Raw genomic sequence first — 18217 nt, forward strand, 5'->3', positions numbered from 1 at the left:
GCTCGCCAGGTACGGGGGCGGCGTCCCGAGAGCTGGCACCCCGCGGGGCGCCGGAACGCTACGGAAAACACGGCCCCAGGAGAAGGACTACAACATTACAACCTTAAAATAAATAAAGGCAACAGACCAAAACCAAACGCGAATGGAATAAATAGGAAATGTGGTTCCAGATACGGCATGGCAAAACACAGTGGGAAGCCCTGATTCATACTGCATGTGTGTTCTGTTCCCTTTAAATCATCTTAGCGGCGATACGGAAAGTTATTTGAGGTAAAATTGTTGGTGTAACTTTCTAAGGAGAACTCGAATTTTAAACACTCCAAAGGCTCACAGGAAACTCAAGGGTAAAGGAGCAAGGAGAGGGGGATGTGAAGCTTCAGGACACCCAGATCCTTCCCAACTTGCACAGCTGCAAGGCAGGGTCATGTCTTCCACATTTCAAGGACAGGTAAATAATCAGGCTTGAAACTCTTCTGAATACAGGACAGGATAAGCTTGGCATGGTGATGGCAACACAAATGCAAGGACACATCTCTGCTTTGGAACAAAACCGTCACTGACACAACAGTACTAACTTTTCAAAACCTTGTAGTCATCACAGCATTTATCTTGCCCTTTCTCCCACCTTCTCATTCAAAACATCCCTCATATCAAAGCACAAGAGACTTCCAAGACCAGAGGTTGGCAGTGCCAAGCATATACATTTTAAAACCCCATTAGCTTATCCTGAGTTCACTTTTAGCCATTGATTCAAAGCATCAGAAAAAAAATAATCAGGTAATTATCAACATATTTGCTTGTTTTTAAATGCTAGAAAGCCACAGACCATTAGAGACTCCACAACACAATTAAAGGCACCAACAAGCCAATCAGCCTTTCACGAGTTGTTTTATAGTCTGCCAGAGCGCTTTAGACCTAATGAAGACTGAAAGGACCGCAGACAAGCACTCCTTGATCCTGCTGAACAGACACTATAATCGTTACATGTGGGCACTTCTCCCAGTGCTGGAAAGTGTCAGCCCAGAGAAGGTGAAGTGCAATTCAGAGACAGGGATGCATCTTCCATGGCCCCAGGCACTGCCAACACCAACAGCAGCAGACATGAAAGGTCAGAAATTAGCCTTCAGCCAGTGTCCTAGATCCAGAGATTTTCACAGTACTAAAGACTCAGCTTAACAAATATATGTTCGCCCATTAGCTGTTCAGTATTTTAACAAAGCCAAGTTCAAATACAACTGAAGATTAACATCAGATAACATCAAAGAAGTGGTAGATGCAATAAAAATTAAGCCTACATTGAAAGGAAAGCACTTGGGTTTGGTATCAGCAGTACTGCAAGCCCTTAAGGGATAGTGACTCAAACAGGTCTCAGGTTTTGAGCCAAAGTGCTCTATCTAGAATCCACAAGTCCAAAGAGGGCAGAGGTTATCAATCAATAATCTGTATCCTCTAATGAAAATCTGTTCACTGAGGCATCCCACACATTGTGGCAGTGACTTCAGAATCCTTGCTTTGATAAAAGGGAGGAAAGAAGCTCTGGTTTTAATACAATTACAGACTAGATAATTTTGAAAGCCTGCTTCCCCATTTCAGAGTTTGCTTTGAAAGATGCACCTTTCATGTTACCTTTGTTCAGAGAGCTAATCCAGTACATAACCAAAGTCTTGGTTTCTCAGGAGGGGTGTGGCTGTCCTGACTTTCACAAGCACAAATGGACAGGACATAATTTTAAGGAGGTTGCAAAATAGGATGCAAAATTCTGGAAGAAAAACAAGAAAGGTGCACCTAATGGCATGAGAAATTCAGGAGAAAGTGTTTGCCATTAAATCTCTCACCTTGGCCTTCTTGACAGACATTATTACAATTCAAATCTTCATAAAACCTGAAGAGACTTTATATGAACACAAATCTGCCACTTCATTTCTTCTTTCAACTTCATTATATGAGATAACGTCATGCCCATTTTACACAACTTGGCTCCAAACACAAGACAAATACGCAACCCTGTGATACAAATCATTTGTTATCCTGATTAAATGCTCATTGCTAGACAGCAAAATTAGGGCTAATCATTACTTGAAAGACACCTCAATTTAGGACAAAGTGTCTGAACTCCATACTTACAAAATAATGTATACATATGCAATACATACAAGACTACAAAAGCATGCAGAAGAGCTACACACTCTGTAATGACAAAGGAAACAACAACATTTATGAATTTATGAACTAAAGTGTGCAATCAGACCCTCCAAGGTGTTTACACACCTAAAAGATGTCAGAAGGTACCTAATGAACTGTGGGGAAAAAAAAGTGGATGGCAAGACTTGCTACCCAGCTTTCAGTTAAAACACTTCAAAGTTGTTTTGAAATTAAATCAAAGCAGTTTGTATGTGGGCAAATTCTAGAACAGGTAAAGTGATATTCTTCTGAACATGCACTGTGCACGACGCCATTACGTGTCATAGATTAGCTGAAAAAAGGCCAAAATAATAATAATAAAAAAAAATTAAGAAAAAACCCACTAAACCAAAAACCACCCTGAAATTCAATATGTTCCACATTCATACAATTTATTACAAAACACTTTGATGAAAATTACTGTTATGGTATATAAAAAGTTCAGTACATGCCATTGCTCAGCTGACAGATAAAAATGCCTGTAACAAATTCTCGCAATACGCTCAGACCTGAAGACAAATCTTCAGAGGCATCCACAGAGGTTGTTGGCATGCGTAGTGTTTACGGTACGTTAAGGCACGATGATTTCTAGAAAAGTGAGCTTCTTTTGCACCACTGGTGAATCATCAGTGTTTTGTACGTTCTCATACATCACACAATTATAAATCACCAGAGATGAAGCTTCAAAAGTAACCAAAGCGCAAAGAAAATTATGAAAAACTGATATGAAACACAACTTAAAATGGCAAGTGAAAGTTAGGATACTGTGCAAACACACGTACGTTTACTGTAAACAGGCCACAAGTCTTTTAGTAATAATCACAAAACTGTTTGGAATAACCTACCAGATACACAATTAACTCCATAAACCCATCACAATTAGTCCAAACAGTGCACTATCAGTTTCGGTATAAAAGAGTATAGGAAGGATAATAAACCCACATATATAAGTATGAAGACAGTGTTACCAAAAGAATCAAGGATACAATATAATTTGATTAACATTGAATATATAAACCAAGCCGTTTTACAACACGATCTTCAGACTTTGTGTTTGTTTTAACGCAGGTCTTGATCTGTGGCATCCAGCTTTGCATTTGAATGTTACCATTGGTCAAAGAAAACAGAGCACCCATCCACTTAGAGAACTGTATGCTGCTGCGAACAAAAAGGGGAAAACAAAGAGCGTTAGAAAGGACAAACTCCCAGCACTGTCAGAGCGTTTGGGGCAGTGTCATGCAGGGAACAGGGCATTTCAGTTACTGCATCACAGAAACCTGCAGCAGAACCACATCAGCTGAGCCAGATACAGTTCGGCCCCAAATATTTATCACAAAAGTCTAGTAAGAGCATATAAATGAGAAATTATTTTGAGTCTTATACTTCCTTAAGCACCCCTACCCCCCTCCATCTGCAAGAACACAGGAACTGTGTTACAGCTCATCTCAACAGTAACACACACAAGAAACCAACCTCAGCCAGCCTATTACATGAAGCATTACTTCTGGTGAGGAAAATGAAAACCACTTATCTAAACAGGGCTAAAAGTATGCAGCAAGTCTGATGTCATGCACAAACAACTCTCATGATACTGCTCTAGGTAAAACAGGAAAGCAAACAGATTTTTTTCAAGCAATCATACAGCAGTATTCACGTGGCTGAAAGAAGGGTTACTGGCCTGTAATTTCAAAAATAACTACCAGTTTTGGATGTCTCTGCAGCTACTTGCTGACTGAAAAGGCTGTTACAAAGAAAGCAGAATTCCAGCTTTCCCTGAAAAGGGCACTGCTGAAGAAACTGTGTCAGATTTGGAACTCGGGAGACATCTCAAACTCTCGTTCCCAACAGGAAAAAAATAGCATAATGAAAACATTCACCTGGGTGGAAAAAGAAATATCCTAGAAAACACTGTTGTGTCAGCTCATTTGCAAAGTACAGCACAACACTCACCTACACTTACTGACTACAGCTGACAACGGGCCCGTTGCTCTTTGCTACTCTCGCAGTGGGAATTCAGTTCAATACACAATTACATAACATTTGAAGGAGGCCATCACTGCCCGTAACTAGAACAAGCTAGCCAGCTTTAAGGCTTCACAGCCAGAGCCCACACACTGCTGACCAAATCAAGTCCTCCAAGTCAAAATCAACCTATTGTGCTGTACTGCTGCTTAGAGTATGAAAGAGAAACTGAATTTCTGCCATTACCTGCCTAGGTCTAATCTGTTACAGAAGATGCCTCAAGAGGAAACTAAGTGATGTTTCAGACTCACAAAAAAATCCGTGAGCTCCAATAAACACGAAAGCTGTGTCACAGGCAAAGCTATGCAGACATTACCAGCATCAGCAACACAGAGATGGAGGTGCTGCAGAGCTGCCAAGGTCACAAATCAAGTACAATATCACAGTTTTATTATGTTCTGCTTACAACCCAGGAACATGATGGTTTCACCAACTGAGAGCAGCATGGACTACCAGGGAGATAAGATAATTTTATATGAACAAACTCAAGTGGAAGTTCTATACATCAAGGATTAAAAGCCATAACACAACTCCCATCTGAAGCCTGCCTAGCTCTCTGCACGTTATACACAGGGGCAGGGGGGCACCACATACAAGATGGCTCTTGAGGACCCTGCCAAGATCTTTCCATGCAAATTATCTTCAAGGTCCTACAGAACCACACAAGTTCAGCACTTCAGCTGTGCAGTAGCAGGGGGTGGGGGGCGGGAGGGAATGACAATTTCTACCACAGAAGCCTACTCTAAGGGAAATGCAAATTTGTGCTAGCCCATCGATGCAGGGCTTGCTGAACAACTCCCCAGTTAGAAGACTGAAAAGAGCCAGAGAATGATGGTGCTCTTCTAGTCTAGTTTCAAGCCAGAGAAACATTCATTGACAGTTCCAGGAGAGTTGTTCCAAATACTACTAATTTGCCCAAGCTTCACATTCTCTAGGCTCTCAATTTCAGCTGCCAAAATCTACAACATGACTTTTACTTCCTCAAACAACATTTTTCATCAGATCAATTCAGCATTCAGCAGCATCACTTCAGAAGGCTGGTTGCTATGACAATGCTTTGTGTTGCTCTGTTAAATGATGTCAATTCATTGGTAGGAAGAACTAGCTCTTTGGTGCCTTTAGAGCTTTTCTTATCAAGCATCAGAATAGTGTCAGTGAGCTCAGGAGGCTTTAAAATACTTGTAGAGATCATGAGCTATACTAAAAGAAATTTCAACATCCTACGGATATTTTAAGTGCAAGATGCTTGTGGTTTTTTTTCTGAACACATGTCCCTAACCATAACTACATTGCCAGTTGGCTATATTTGTTTTCCATAGGCTGGCTTCTGTTACTGGTTTGTCCCAATATGATCTTGAAACTGAGTGGGAGGCAGACAATTCAGATTTGTAAGAATGACAAGGAAAACATACTGCAGAGATTCACTTTCAGAAACAGAGAAAGAAAGGGCAGAAACACCCATCAGTAATGATTTCACTTGAAAAAAAAGAATTCTGGCTTTTCATAATAATTGCTCATCTAAGATGGACAAGTCCAGAAATTAGTAAATATGCTATTGGAATTACTGCAGACTTGTTTCAAAAGCATTTCATATTGCAGTATCCAATATGTAAGTAAAACTAAATCTGTTTCAGTTTTTGGTTACTTATTCCACTTCTCCATCTCCAATCCTTCATTTGAACTGCCATATATAAGAAGCTTTAAGCTCTTACACTTTACAGCAGTATCTTGCATTTTAGAAGCAAAAAAAGTGAAAAATCAAGCTTGTCTTGAAGTCTGTACCATGCTTCACATAGACTTGTAAAAGTCTATGAAAAGTTAGAGTGAAAAAAAAAAAATTGTTTCTGCTTATTCCAAGAGTATTCTAGTGCCTAACTGCTACAAACAGCTCCACATGCACTGCTTGTACACAGAAGCTATGAAATGTTTAGATGAAAGGACAAAAGCATAGGTCAAACAACTTTTGTTAGAGCTGCTCTCAAAAGCTCTTAACACCATCTTGTAAGCAAGTCTGTACTCACAGGCTTTTGTCAAAAACTGCAGTTGGCACACTGGTCACTATTGTTTCCAAAAATCACCTTCCTTTCCTACCTCTAACCCAGTCTCCACCAGTGCTCTTCTTCATTCCCCTTCAGGTTTCTACTTCTCCACAGCAAGAAACTTGCACATTCTCTGTAGAAACTTTGACCATATTCCCCCCAAGTACACCTTTGCCTTTGTCAGTCCCCTTAGGCTTCTCTTACTATAGCCTTGAAAGTAAAGGAAACTACTTCAAGTAAATTCTCCTGTTGCTCTTTCCATAAAACCTTGAGAGGTGGCCCTGTTTGAAAGGGATCAGGCAGAGCAGACCTTCCAGCCAGCCCAGCTGTGTAGCACTTTAGGATAATACAGACTCATCAGTCTTCTTGGCAAGGATCTGAGTTTAGCAGTTCTTAATCATTACGCAATGCCGTAACTCTGCCCAGAAAATCCCAAAGCATTCAGCAATCTTCTCCCTACCTCAAAATACGTCTGAAACCAGAAGTGGGTATTTCACATAGCTAGATATTACCACACTTCATTATCCTACTATTTACTCCCTAGCTCTTACCTGGGAAGATATTTACACCATACTTCCATTTTCCCCAAAAATATCTGAAAACACCTTTATAAAGGGGAAAATATTTTTAAGGGACTTTGGAAAATCAATAAATACATATTTATTCAAAATAAAAATATTAAAAATATTTAACAAATTCTCTATAAAATTACATATTTTTCTCAGCACAAAGAGGAATAAAGGTGCAAAAATGTTATTGGAGGAGAGACTGTTTTCAGTTGCAGATCCTTTGTAGTTCTTGTAAAACTAGAACCTGAGAGATGCTTAAAATAAGCTATGATAGAACAAAAGGATAGATTTCAAGGATATCTAAATTTGTTGGCAGCTCAGGTCTGTTAACTACTGCGTTAGTTACAAGTTTCCTGGTTTCTCTAGAAATAGTGAGTTGAATAAAATACAGCAAATAAATCTGATAGGAATGCTGGAGGTTGAAGTTATTATTCCTCCCCTAACCTGCAAAGTCAGTTAACATGCATGAGAGAAACTTCCCTAAGGCAAAGTTCTAGGTGAAGACTCACTTCAACATGCCACCAGAATCATAGAGCAACACTCTGGTTTAGCAGGATAGCAGCTGAAGTTCTGATTGTGCATATTAGCCAACAAGTTAGACTAAAAGTCTTATCAATCAATATCTCAAGGGTAACAAAAAAGAATTTTAAAATTCTTTCCTGGAAGCAATCTGTCAAACAATATGATTTCCATAGCAGCTACAGAAATGTGGTTTGGCAGATTTCAAAGAAACAGCAGGACCTCCACATATGAAGATCTCATTCAAATGCTTCTCAGATTTGTTCACATTGAGTATTTCAGACCAACTAACTTTTAAGATTTAGTTCAAACTAAATCACAACAAGACCACACGGACGCTTAGCTAAACCTGCGAAGCTCTCCTGCTTAACACATTTAGTGGTCCAAGATGTATGCCAGAACAGCAATGTAAAGCATCTACATACAAAATATTATTTCACTTGGACACACATGAACATGCTCATAACTCTGTTTACTTATGTAGCCATGGCTTCAAATTCAGCCTGGGACAAACCATGCTCCAGTTTGTTCTTATAAATACCACATCCAGTGTTGCCAGAAGCTGAGCAACACAGCGAATTCTGGTGCCATTACTGGCTAACCATTAGCGGGAATACTGCATCCGATTAGCCCTCAGATACTGATCTCACAGCAAATCCAGTACCTAGGAAGAGAGAGCTCTGAATTTATTTGCATCATTTGCCATCCTGTGCTCTGCGAGCAACAACTATGGACAAACCTGTTAGGTTTAGGTTGGTTTTTGTTCTTGCAGAGTATCTGTTTAAAGGATGCTACGTGGTTAAAGGTAAGTTGTTCGATGCAGAAAGAATTGAGCTCCTTTCCAAAAAACAGTAATAGTTTACACTACGTAAGGTTTTCTGCATCAGCCATTTTCATAAGCAGTGAGAGATTGGCCACATGATAAAGTCACCATGAAAAATTGGGACCTCCAGTTCAGACTGAAATATTTAACAGGCTGCATAATTCCCAGCTCCTGTCTGAGGAAGTGAAAGCTTTTTGTCAGATGCTGCTATCACATACACTGCATGATCAGCCACAAAATTACCCTCAGCGTTTACATTTCCAGCTCTGGGAAAATATATCTCAGTATGGAAACTGAGTACATAATGTGAAGACTCCTCTATCTGCAGGATGTGGAATTGCGATGGTAAGAAACCTGAGTCTGAATTACTTTTTCCCCCTTAACTACTTCACTCAAAGATCAGTGCACATACCAATAAAACCATTGACATCTGGTTAAGCAGGAATCCAGTGAATAAGTTTATTCCTTAGGAAGCTTTTTTTTTTTCTTTTTAAAATATAAACAGGAAGGCTGAAGGTTCAAATAAAGGCAACAAAAAAATCTCCTTATTTTAGGCTTGGAATGTTGGCAGCTGCCACAAGGTCATAAGGGATAATATAATCCATTTTATTCAAGCTTTACATTCCAGAAGACCAGTAATCACAACTAGAGTATTAAACTGAAGTATTAAGCAACAAGTCTTCTCATACCCTTCTATTTTTTATTCTTGCATTTAAAAGAAATCTTATGCCAGAAGAGCCACATTTTGAACAAAGCATGAATATTTGATACAAGATTTTTTTTTCTTCACTCATTCTGATCCCACCTAATATATAATATCTGACATCAAGAGAGTTTGCATTCAATACAAGTAACCAGTTCATCTAAAATTTTGTTTGTTTCTTTGAGAAAACTGCTATAAAGTCTGCAGCCCACATACCTTAAAACACTAACTTTCTATTTATATAGTCAAATTAATTTTCTGAGCAGCTTTTGCTAACAGAAACAAAGCTGGATGATCCAAAAATAAGGCACTGCAGGGAAGCATTTACAGGTCTTAAAAACAGCTGGAAAGGTAACATCTGCATAGATTTTTTTTGTCTTCCCAGAACACTTCATTTTTTCTGTAAGTAATGTAAAAGCAAGTCCAATGTGAAAAATTAACAATAATCAAGTAAACAAGTCAGAAAAGTCATACCTGATGCATCCAGAAGTTAAGCATCTTAATCATCACCAGGCTTCATCCTCATTTGGGCTTGCATCTGTGCAATCATCTCCTGCATGCGGCGCAGCTGTAAGAGGAAAACATCCACACTTAAAAGAATTTCATGAGGAATCCAAAATTCAGGAAACTTTAAATCTTTTTCTTCCATGGTAGGACACAGATCTGATTTGCTTTTCAACAAACTAGAAACATTAAAATTAATTCATTGAATACTTTGTTTTTCCCTGCTCAAATTCTTTAATGCATTACCTCTACCTTTCACAAAAGATCTGTAAAAATACTTAGAGTGAAAATTAAGCAATAAAATCCAACTCGTTTGAAGCTTGCAGACCTGTGAATAAACATTTAATCTACAATAAATAAAACATGCCTTTTATGTGTGTGCAGAGATACACTGCTTGAGTGAGCTGAAGCAGCCTTGTTCTGACACAAGTGCTCAACATGTAACGTCATGTATGGACACTCATCATCTGGCTAACCAGATACTGGTGCTAACAATTTGCAGTTACCTGAACAGCATGGCGACAGAATTTAAAAACCACTTCAAAAGCACAATAGATGTTCACAAAAATTGGAAATACAGACTAAACATATTAAACTGTTGTGATATTAGTTTCTCCATCAGATTGAATACCAAAGAATCTGTGATAAGTGCTTGATGACACGTATGTAGTGTTGAGCAGTTTGGTTTGGGTTTTTTTTGTGTGGTTTTGGTCAGTTGGGTTTTTGTTTTGGTTTTCTGTTTGTTTTTTTTAAAGCTGAAAGAAGCATTACAGAACAGTGAAAAGATTAACTGCAGATGCCTATATCGCTTTTTGTTGCCTGGCTCAGACACAGATTTGGGAAAGAGTAAAAAAATGAAGCACAGAGCTCACAGCAGAGCCAGAGTTAAGAGAGCTTACCTAAAACTAGCTGGCTTGTGTACTGACACTCATCCTGCTGCAGCACCACAGGCCTCAGCAGAACCTAATTCATGTTCCTGTGACTGCAGCATAGATACACTCTGACAAAAGGAGATTTTGCACAGGAACAGTGTGAGATACAGCTAAAATGTGAAATGATTATTATATACCCATCCACATCTTCCTGCCAAACACTTCAAACAAAAAGTTTCTGATCAAAAAGATGGCATAGTGCTGCAGGAAGGAAGAAAGAAAAAAAAAAAAAAAGCAGAAAGACTTAGAAATGAGAGTTGCATTGCTTCCATGGTCCAAGAACAGAGAAAAGTGTCAAAGATCAACTCGTAAAAATGTAAGCCACCTGGTCTTTTGAACTGCCTCTGTGCAGATTTACCGTCGGAATAAAACCAGCTTTTGAGAAGCTCGCCTGTTTGAGCTTTCCCAAGAGCACTCCAAGCTGAGCCATGAAACATTCTCAAAATAGAAACCATTCAGCAATCACGGGGGAAGATACTGCTGCACATGTATTATGGTGATTGCTCAAACGCAGCATTCTCCTAATAGCCAACATTATATTTTAAGACTTAAATATAGTGTTGAGTCTTGTATTTTCTTAGCCTTAATTGACAAAAATATGCCCACACCATGAAACAAATCAGATACTGCAAATGACTCAAATGTAAGGTAGGACAAAAGCACCAGAAGATCTACTCTAACATTAAGATTGCAAGAAGATTTTCCTTTTCCGTTTCCATGTGGTGTTTTTGAGATCCACTGGTGGAGTAACAGTCTCATTCATTATCATAGAATGGTTTGGGTTGGAAAGGACCTTAAAGATCTTCTCGTTCCAACCCTCCTGCCATGGGTAGGGACACCTTCCACTAGACCAGGCTGCTCAAAGCTCCATCCAACCTGGCCTTGAACACTTCCAGGGCTAGGCAATCCACATCCTTTCTGGGCAACCTGTTTCAGTGTCTTGCTACCCTCACAGTGAAGAGCTTCTTCATTACATCTAATCTCAATCTATCTGCTTTCAGTTGAAAGCCATTATTGCTTTGTACCATCACTACATTCCCTCGTAAAAAGTCCTTCCCCAGCTTTTCTCCAGGCTCTGTTTGGGTACTGGGAGGCTGCTATAATGTCTTCTCAGAGCCTCCTCTTCTGGTGCTCAAAACCCCCAATATCTCCACGGTCCTTGTCTGGACTCACTCCAACAGGTCTATGTCTTTCTTATGGTGGGGGGCCCCAGGGCTGGACACAGTACTCCAGGTGTGGCCTCATGAGAATAGAGGGGGAGAAAACCCTCCCTCGACCTGCCGGCCATGCTGTTTTTGATGTGGCCCAGTATATGGTTGGCTTTGGGGCTGCATGCACAAATTGCTCATGTTGAGCTTCTCATCAACCAACAACCCCAAGTCCTTCTCAGGGCTGCTCTCAATCCGCTCACCTCCCAGCCTGTATTGATACTGGGGATTGCCCTGATCCATGTGCAGGACCTTTCCACTTGGCCTTGTTAAACTTTGAGGTTGACATGGGCCCACCTCTCAAGCTTGTCAAGGTCATTGGCTAAATAGTGGCAAATATCTAAAGCTAGTTGAGCTTATTTCAGTTAAAAAAAAAAAAAAAAAATTCAACCCACAAAACACACCAAACTAGGCACATTGTTGTCTCCTGTGGCCATTAGTAGGTAAGTTGTCACTGAAGTTTCTTTTTCATAAGGAAAATTGGAAATAAAAAGGTACTTAAGCTCACCTGTCTTTTTCACCACATCCTGGGCTGCAACAGCACTTAGGGGTTTTTTTTTTGTTGTTGAGCACTTGATATGCAAACAGTCCAGAATGGTTGCTTTCTGCTGTAGAACTGTGGCTTCTCAAGAGCTCTAAGCAAACTCACAATTATCAGTTTCATAACAGTATTCTTAGCAGACAGCTTATGAGTAATGATACCACACACTAAAGCCTGGCTGCATAACTACAGAGCTAAAGTTAAAGGTAATAACTGAACTTCAAGAGAACACACTTATCTTGGAGAGAAAATAATTTGCACAATAAGAATCCTGTCAGCTCAAGTGTAAAATTTAGACAAACAAAAAAAGAATCACGCTGTATCATACTCAGAATGGTAATCTGTGTCTGTCTCTTCAACAATCCCTCTAAAGTAGAGGACAGGACATAAGAAACACTCCTACACATTACAATACAAGCTAAAAACAACTCATGCCTTTGCCTTATTAGACCTACTGCATAGAAAGAAATAATCTCTGCTTAATAAAGGTGAACATAAGAGATCACACAAACGACTGAAACTGATGTCATAGCAACATCCGTGGTCCCTTTGCTGCTGGGGACCACGAATGTCAAGGGCACACCATGGCTTTGATCTTCCTCAGCAGTAAACCCTCTCACTTGTAAGAGCAGCATTAATATGTCCTGCAGAGAACATGCCCTCATCCCTAAAGAAAGGCCACTACAACATGATAGTATAGGGTCAATGCACAGGATGAAAAAGAAGCTAGAAAACAATGTTTGGAAATCTGTTAATTCCTGTGAATTCCCAGATAACAAAAATTGAAACAGTAAACTTCACCTTGGTATAAACTCCACTTAGTTTAGCTACCAAGTCAGGACTAAAATTTATATCAAACTATCATGTAACTACTGCAGCAATGCAGAAAGGAAACAAACATTTTAAATGAGTTCAGGTTACAGAGGTCAAAGTGAACCATACAGCTCCCTAATGGCTTCCACACCAGCAACAGAAACCACAGGTAGACAACTTTGCTTTACCTACAAGATTTCATCCACATTATGTTTTGCCCAGAATATCATCCAACAAGCACTACTCCTGTCTGAACAAGGTGAGTGGCTTTTCAGTGACAATCCTACAGATTCCACAGAAAATGTCAGAAAACAAACAATAGCTACTTCCCACTGACTCGCTTCTCCCTCTCTACACAAAGTATGATTATTTCTGCCTATGCCTTTACATCATAAAGTTCAAAAGGAAAGGGGCTGCAAGAACAGGGCAAGATGGAAAACTGCAGACAGTGGATTTTCTAGCACACCAGGATGTTCCCATGACAGTTGCTGTTGGTTAAATATACTTCCAATGCCTAAGAATACAACTGATCTTGTTAACTGAAGACAGGGAAAATACTCCTGACAAAGTTACTATATTTGGAAATGGGCTACCAAGATAAATGTCTTTCACATAGCACATTGACATTATAAACAGCAGAAGCCACTATGGCCACAGCCATCACACTATATGGGCAGCAACTGTTCCCTCAAAGAACAATTCAAAAGGACAAAAAAACCCCCACAACTATGCAGAAAAAGTTGTTCTTCATTCTGTCTCCTAAGAGATTCCCATTGCTAATTGCTTACTAAAGGTTTTATTCTCATGATGTTCTCCCAGGACTGAGACTACATCCCTCCACAAAAAAGGCTGAAGGCCTCTGCACAAAAAGATGTCTCCTTCCCCTGCACTAGGGAATAGCACTCCACCACACAAATTAAACCTTAGAGCTGGTTTTATTCCCCTGGGTCTACAGGCCTTCAGTAGCAGTGACATTGTATCTCCACATAGTTTTCACCTTATCTTTCAAGAAGACAGAAACACCTGCAGTACCAGGCAGTTACCTGCACACCCTGTAAGGATTTACCACACCCTCTCCTACCCACAGGGCTGCTGCTAGACCCCGTCCTGGCAGCCTATTCTTCATCTCAACCAGTAAAGGGTTAAACACATTCAGAAAGCTGAAGGACAGAGAGAAACCAACATTAAGATTAATTCTACTATATTCATCTTACTGTTGCCCGACTCCACTATAGCCAGTGGAACGAAGGGATTTGCCCAAAGCCTCAGGGTAGCTCACTAGAAAAATCAGAGGAAGTTTGTTCCTTGCTGTTTCATGTAATCATGGCTTAACATTTTTCTGGAAGTATTGCCTCTCAAAATGTTGAAAGGTTTTTATTATGAGATACTTTCAGAGTAGGAAGAATATGACGCAACACTACGAGCTTTATGTCTGTGCCCACAACATCAAAATAATCTGAACTGCACCATATTTACAGTAAGAAACATGAACACCTTTACCTAATTTTCACTTCCCAGCTCAGAAAAAGAGGTCATCACTTGCAAATGAGCAAACAGCACAGCCAGACTGAGCAATAAATCCAAAGTGACAGATTAGCAATTCCAAACTGCTGCACTTTGGCATAATAAACGATCATTTAGCAAAAGTGATGCCTTCATAAAGATGGTCCTGGCACCAGCCCAAGCATTCATTCCTTCCAAGGTTACATAAACCTCACAAAACTGTAAATAGGAGTTCAAGCACCGTTACTGATGGGAATGCAAAATAGGAGGGGAAATGAATATTTGTTTTCTCTGCAAAGGCCATGGAATGCAAGCCCATTTCCTCTGTGCCTCTTTCCTCCCCAGACTTTTCCCAGTCTGAACCTCAGGGATGATACGGAGATGAAGGGATTTCATACTGGCTTATCTACAGAAGGTTCAGCAAAGCTTCTTGATCTCTTTGGGACAATAGAATGCAGAAGTTAAAAATCTATTTGTTTTTTTTCCAAGTTCTAACCTAACCCTCTGTAACTTCAGCAGCAGTTTTTCAGAGATGATTACTCCCAGAGGAAACTTTCAGAGACTGCACTCCAAGAAATTAAAGACTTTGTCCCTTTAGCTATATTATATATATAAAAAAAAAAAAAACACACATTGCATACATAAATATAAAATACTATAAATACATTCACACAAGAGTGGTATACAGTAATGTGCTTGCCATATCAATAGTTTCCAGGGGAAATGATTATAAAAGAATTTTTTCAGACATAAGCCTTAAGATAAATAGTTCTACGAGCGTACACACATTTCTACTTCACTACTAGACATGTACAATTTATATAGTTCAAAAAACAGGACAAACAGTAATGACAAATTCTCTAAGTCTACTGCCTAAATCTTGGAAGCATTAAGAAGGAAAAAAAACAACAAACCACAAAACATTTCCAAACAATGCTCTTGACATTTTCAAAGCACCTAGTATCCCTGGCTATCAGCTGATGGTCTGCTCTTGCTTCACACACACATCAGTAAATCAGCTAATCTGTGTAAAAAGTACTTGCAGAAGTTCCACTCTCGTAAGTACATGCCCATCAAATGTGCTTATGTTGCTGAAATCAAGTTATATAGCAATAAGGATGCAGCTTATTTAATCTCCAGCAGTTCGTATTATTAACTACTAGCTATGGTGATAATTTGCTGCTTCTGCATTTCCTTTTAGGAAAATTTTTTGCTATTTATGTCAACATGCCAGGGTTAGCTATTTTTAAATATGGATGCTGTAAAGGAAATGCACAGACTGAAGCAACTATATTCCAAAAATTTCCATGTACGGGAGTCTGACTTCACCTCAAACACACAAAAGTGCATGTAGTTTTTTTATTTCTTACTCCAAATCAGTGCATATATGCACTGCACTGACCTTTTAAATCATGCCTTCCTACATTTATGGACTGGAGCCAAGCTGAATTGGATAGAAGAGGGATAAACAGAAAAAACACTACCTTCCAATTGGCAGTAAGTCTTAAGTTTTCACAGTGTAAACAGTCATAAGCACTGGCAAGGTTCTCTGTGAATTTAAATACTAGGCTAAAGAAAATTAAATCTCTGAATCTTTAGAACTTAAGCATCAAAATATTACTGGGCCTTGTATTTTAACAACTTGAAACCAGAGTAAGAAATCAGAGATTGAAAACATCAAATCCATAAGTTGACTAGTACAACAGAAATATGAATTTTGCTGCAAGTCAAGATTAAGATGCAAAACCATGCACATTAATCATATTATGGGATTTTTAACACTTAACAACCTTTTTGTACTCCATAGCCACAAGACATAAGAATTTGCTGGTAACATGCTTGTTGTAAGCCATGCAGGTCTGAAATGACATTAGACAATCAGTCTACTACTCCAGCATACCAAGTTTAAAGCAGCATATATAGCTTACAAACATAAGTTGATTTCAATACCTATAAACCAGCAACTATCCTTATGATAAGATAGTGATAAATACCCTGCCTACAGCCAAGAGTCTACACACTACCTACCATCCATAGTATGCAAGTGACTATAAAAAAAAACAACACTTTGTATGGTCAACTTGTATGTTCAGATTAGGTCTGTCATTTTTCACAACTCCAATCTTACATTCTGCAGGCAGCAGCTGACAAGGAATACTGGAATTGGAACATGGCATGTTATACTAAAGAAAAACAATTTTAGAAGTTCCCTCTTACCTCAGCTTCTTTCTGCTGAAGGATTCTATCCTTGTCTACCACTTCTTCTTCAACAGGCCTATTGAGGAAACACATTGATTGTATAAGATACAGAAGGGACAAGTCTCCAAGAACAGATTTAAGGCTTGTAGTTCAGCTAATATAACAACAAAAAAGTCTATATACTTCTGCACAAAGGAAGTTCAGATATTCTTAAACTATGCTTCCCATTTGTAAAATGCTATCTTTACTTCATAGACTCCTGTTATTCACTCTCCTTATCTTAAAATTCAGTCTCTTCACTGCTATGGAATTTTTTGCCATCTATTCTATTCAAGGAATTCCCTCCACTATCTATACATGGCACAAAAGTCAACCATTAAAAAGCTGTGTAGGCTATTTCCTTTCTTCTTCAAGATCAAAATACTTGGCTGAATACTTAAAAGAACAAGTAAAGTGGGGATAAGAATAAAGTGCTATCAAAAAAGTTGCAGCACAGGTAGATGCAGATTTTTTGCATTAAGTTGCCAAGGTCAGAAACCTTACGAATTAAAGAAAAACAAACAATACTACAGAGAAACACACATATTACCAGAAAAAAAAGATTGATTGGTCTAAACTTCTCTCTCTAGCTCTATATGAAGGAACAAGAGAACAGCCGCCACGGCAGTCCTGCAATAACTGGAGAAGCAACATCCTACCTCATCAGATAAACTGGAACCTACTTAACTGCCCCCACTAGAGATTATTTTTTCCAGGTAGACATGATTAAATAAAAATCTCTTACTTGCAGCCCACTACTTGTTTATGCACATTCTAACTAAAGCACAGAGAAAAAGGAATGGATTCAAAACCAAGAGCAGCTGTTTGTAAACACAGCACTATGCTAGTTATTACACCTCTTCAGGAGTCTGTAAATCAGATTTCAGTAACTCCATAGACTGAAACAGCATGAGAAATAATTAGTTACATGTGAGATTTGTTAGGAGGAAGAGCAAGATCAGTGTCACAGTGGAAAGAGACTCACAAGCAGCAGAACCCAAAGGCTCACGCATACTTACTTGCCAGTGCGTTTTAGCCTCTCTGAACGGAAGTTCTCGTAGTGCAAGTCTTGGGTCACCTCCTGCAGGTCCTGCATGTGTGTTCTAGAACAGACAAAGGGCTACTGAACACTTTGTTCTTCTTGTCAAAGGGAAGAAAAACATTGCTTTATCTTCTATTTTTATTTAAAGGAGTTATTTACTGGAAAAATAATCCTTACAGACTCAGCCTGCCATAAAGCTATCCAGAACACTGCTTTCAGGCTTATTGGTCTTTAATTCATACTTAAGTACCTTCCCACCAACATGCTTTAAAGACCCAAAGTATGCTGTCCTGCTCTTGTTCATTAATTACTTTATAAAAGTTGTTTATAGCAGTCTTTGCAGCATTAAGAACCTTGTGAAAACAGTTATTCAGAAAGATATTTTAATTCTTCCAGTATTTTTTGACTCTTAGGTGTTAATTATAATTTGTAACTGAGAACTAGGTGGAGCTCCTTGACTCATATAAGAGCTGAGAGTGACAACTGGAAAGTGGTAGCAGCCATTTATTCTCGGGTTTTTTTTTGCCTAACAATGACCAGCAGAGGGCAATCCCTGCCCAATAGAGACTGAAATCAGAAC

The 18217-nt window shown here is 39.1% G+C and overlaps 1 protein-coding gene across 1 annotated transcript in view; it reads right to left on the reverse strand.

The window, feature by feature from the left end:
• Positions 1–2930: 2930 nt before the first annotated feature.
• The window catches only part of LOC103782134 (septin-2), a 30272-nt gene continuing 14985 nt past the window's right edge, over positions 2931–18217 (reverse strand). The window contains exons 10-13 of the mRNA XM_008949882.1: positions 17615–17698; positions 16575–16632; positions 9331–9424; positions 2931–3339 (exon numbers count right to left, since the gene is read on the reverse strand). Coding sequence (XP_008948130.1) covers positions 9356–9424; positions 16575–16632; positions 17615–17698 — 211 coding nt within the window. The 3' untranslated portion in view covers positions 2931–3339; positions 9331–9355. The remainder of the gene's footprint in view (positions 3340–9330; positions 9425–16574; positions 16633–17614; positions 17699–18217) is intronic.

Source organism: Merops nubicus, unplaced genomic scaffold, assembly GCF_000691845.1.
Source record: "Merops nubicus isolate BGI_N331 unplaced genomic scaffold, ASM69184v1 scaffold11571, whole genome shotgun sequence".
NCBI classification, from domain to species: Eukaryota; Metazoa; Chordata; class Aves; order Coraciiformes; family Meropidae; genus Merops; species Merops nubicus.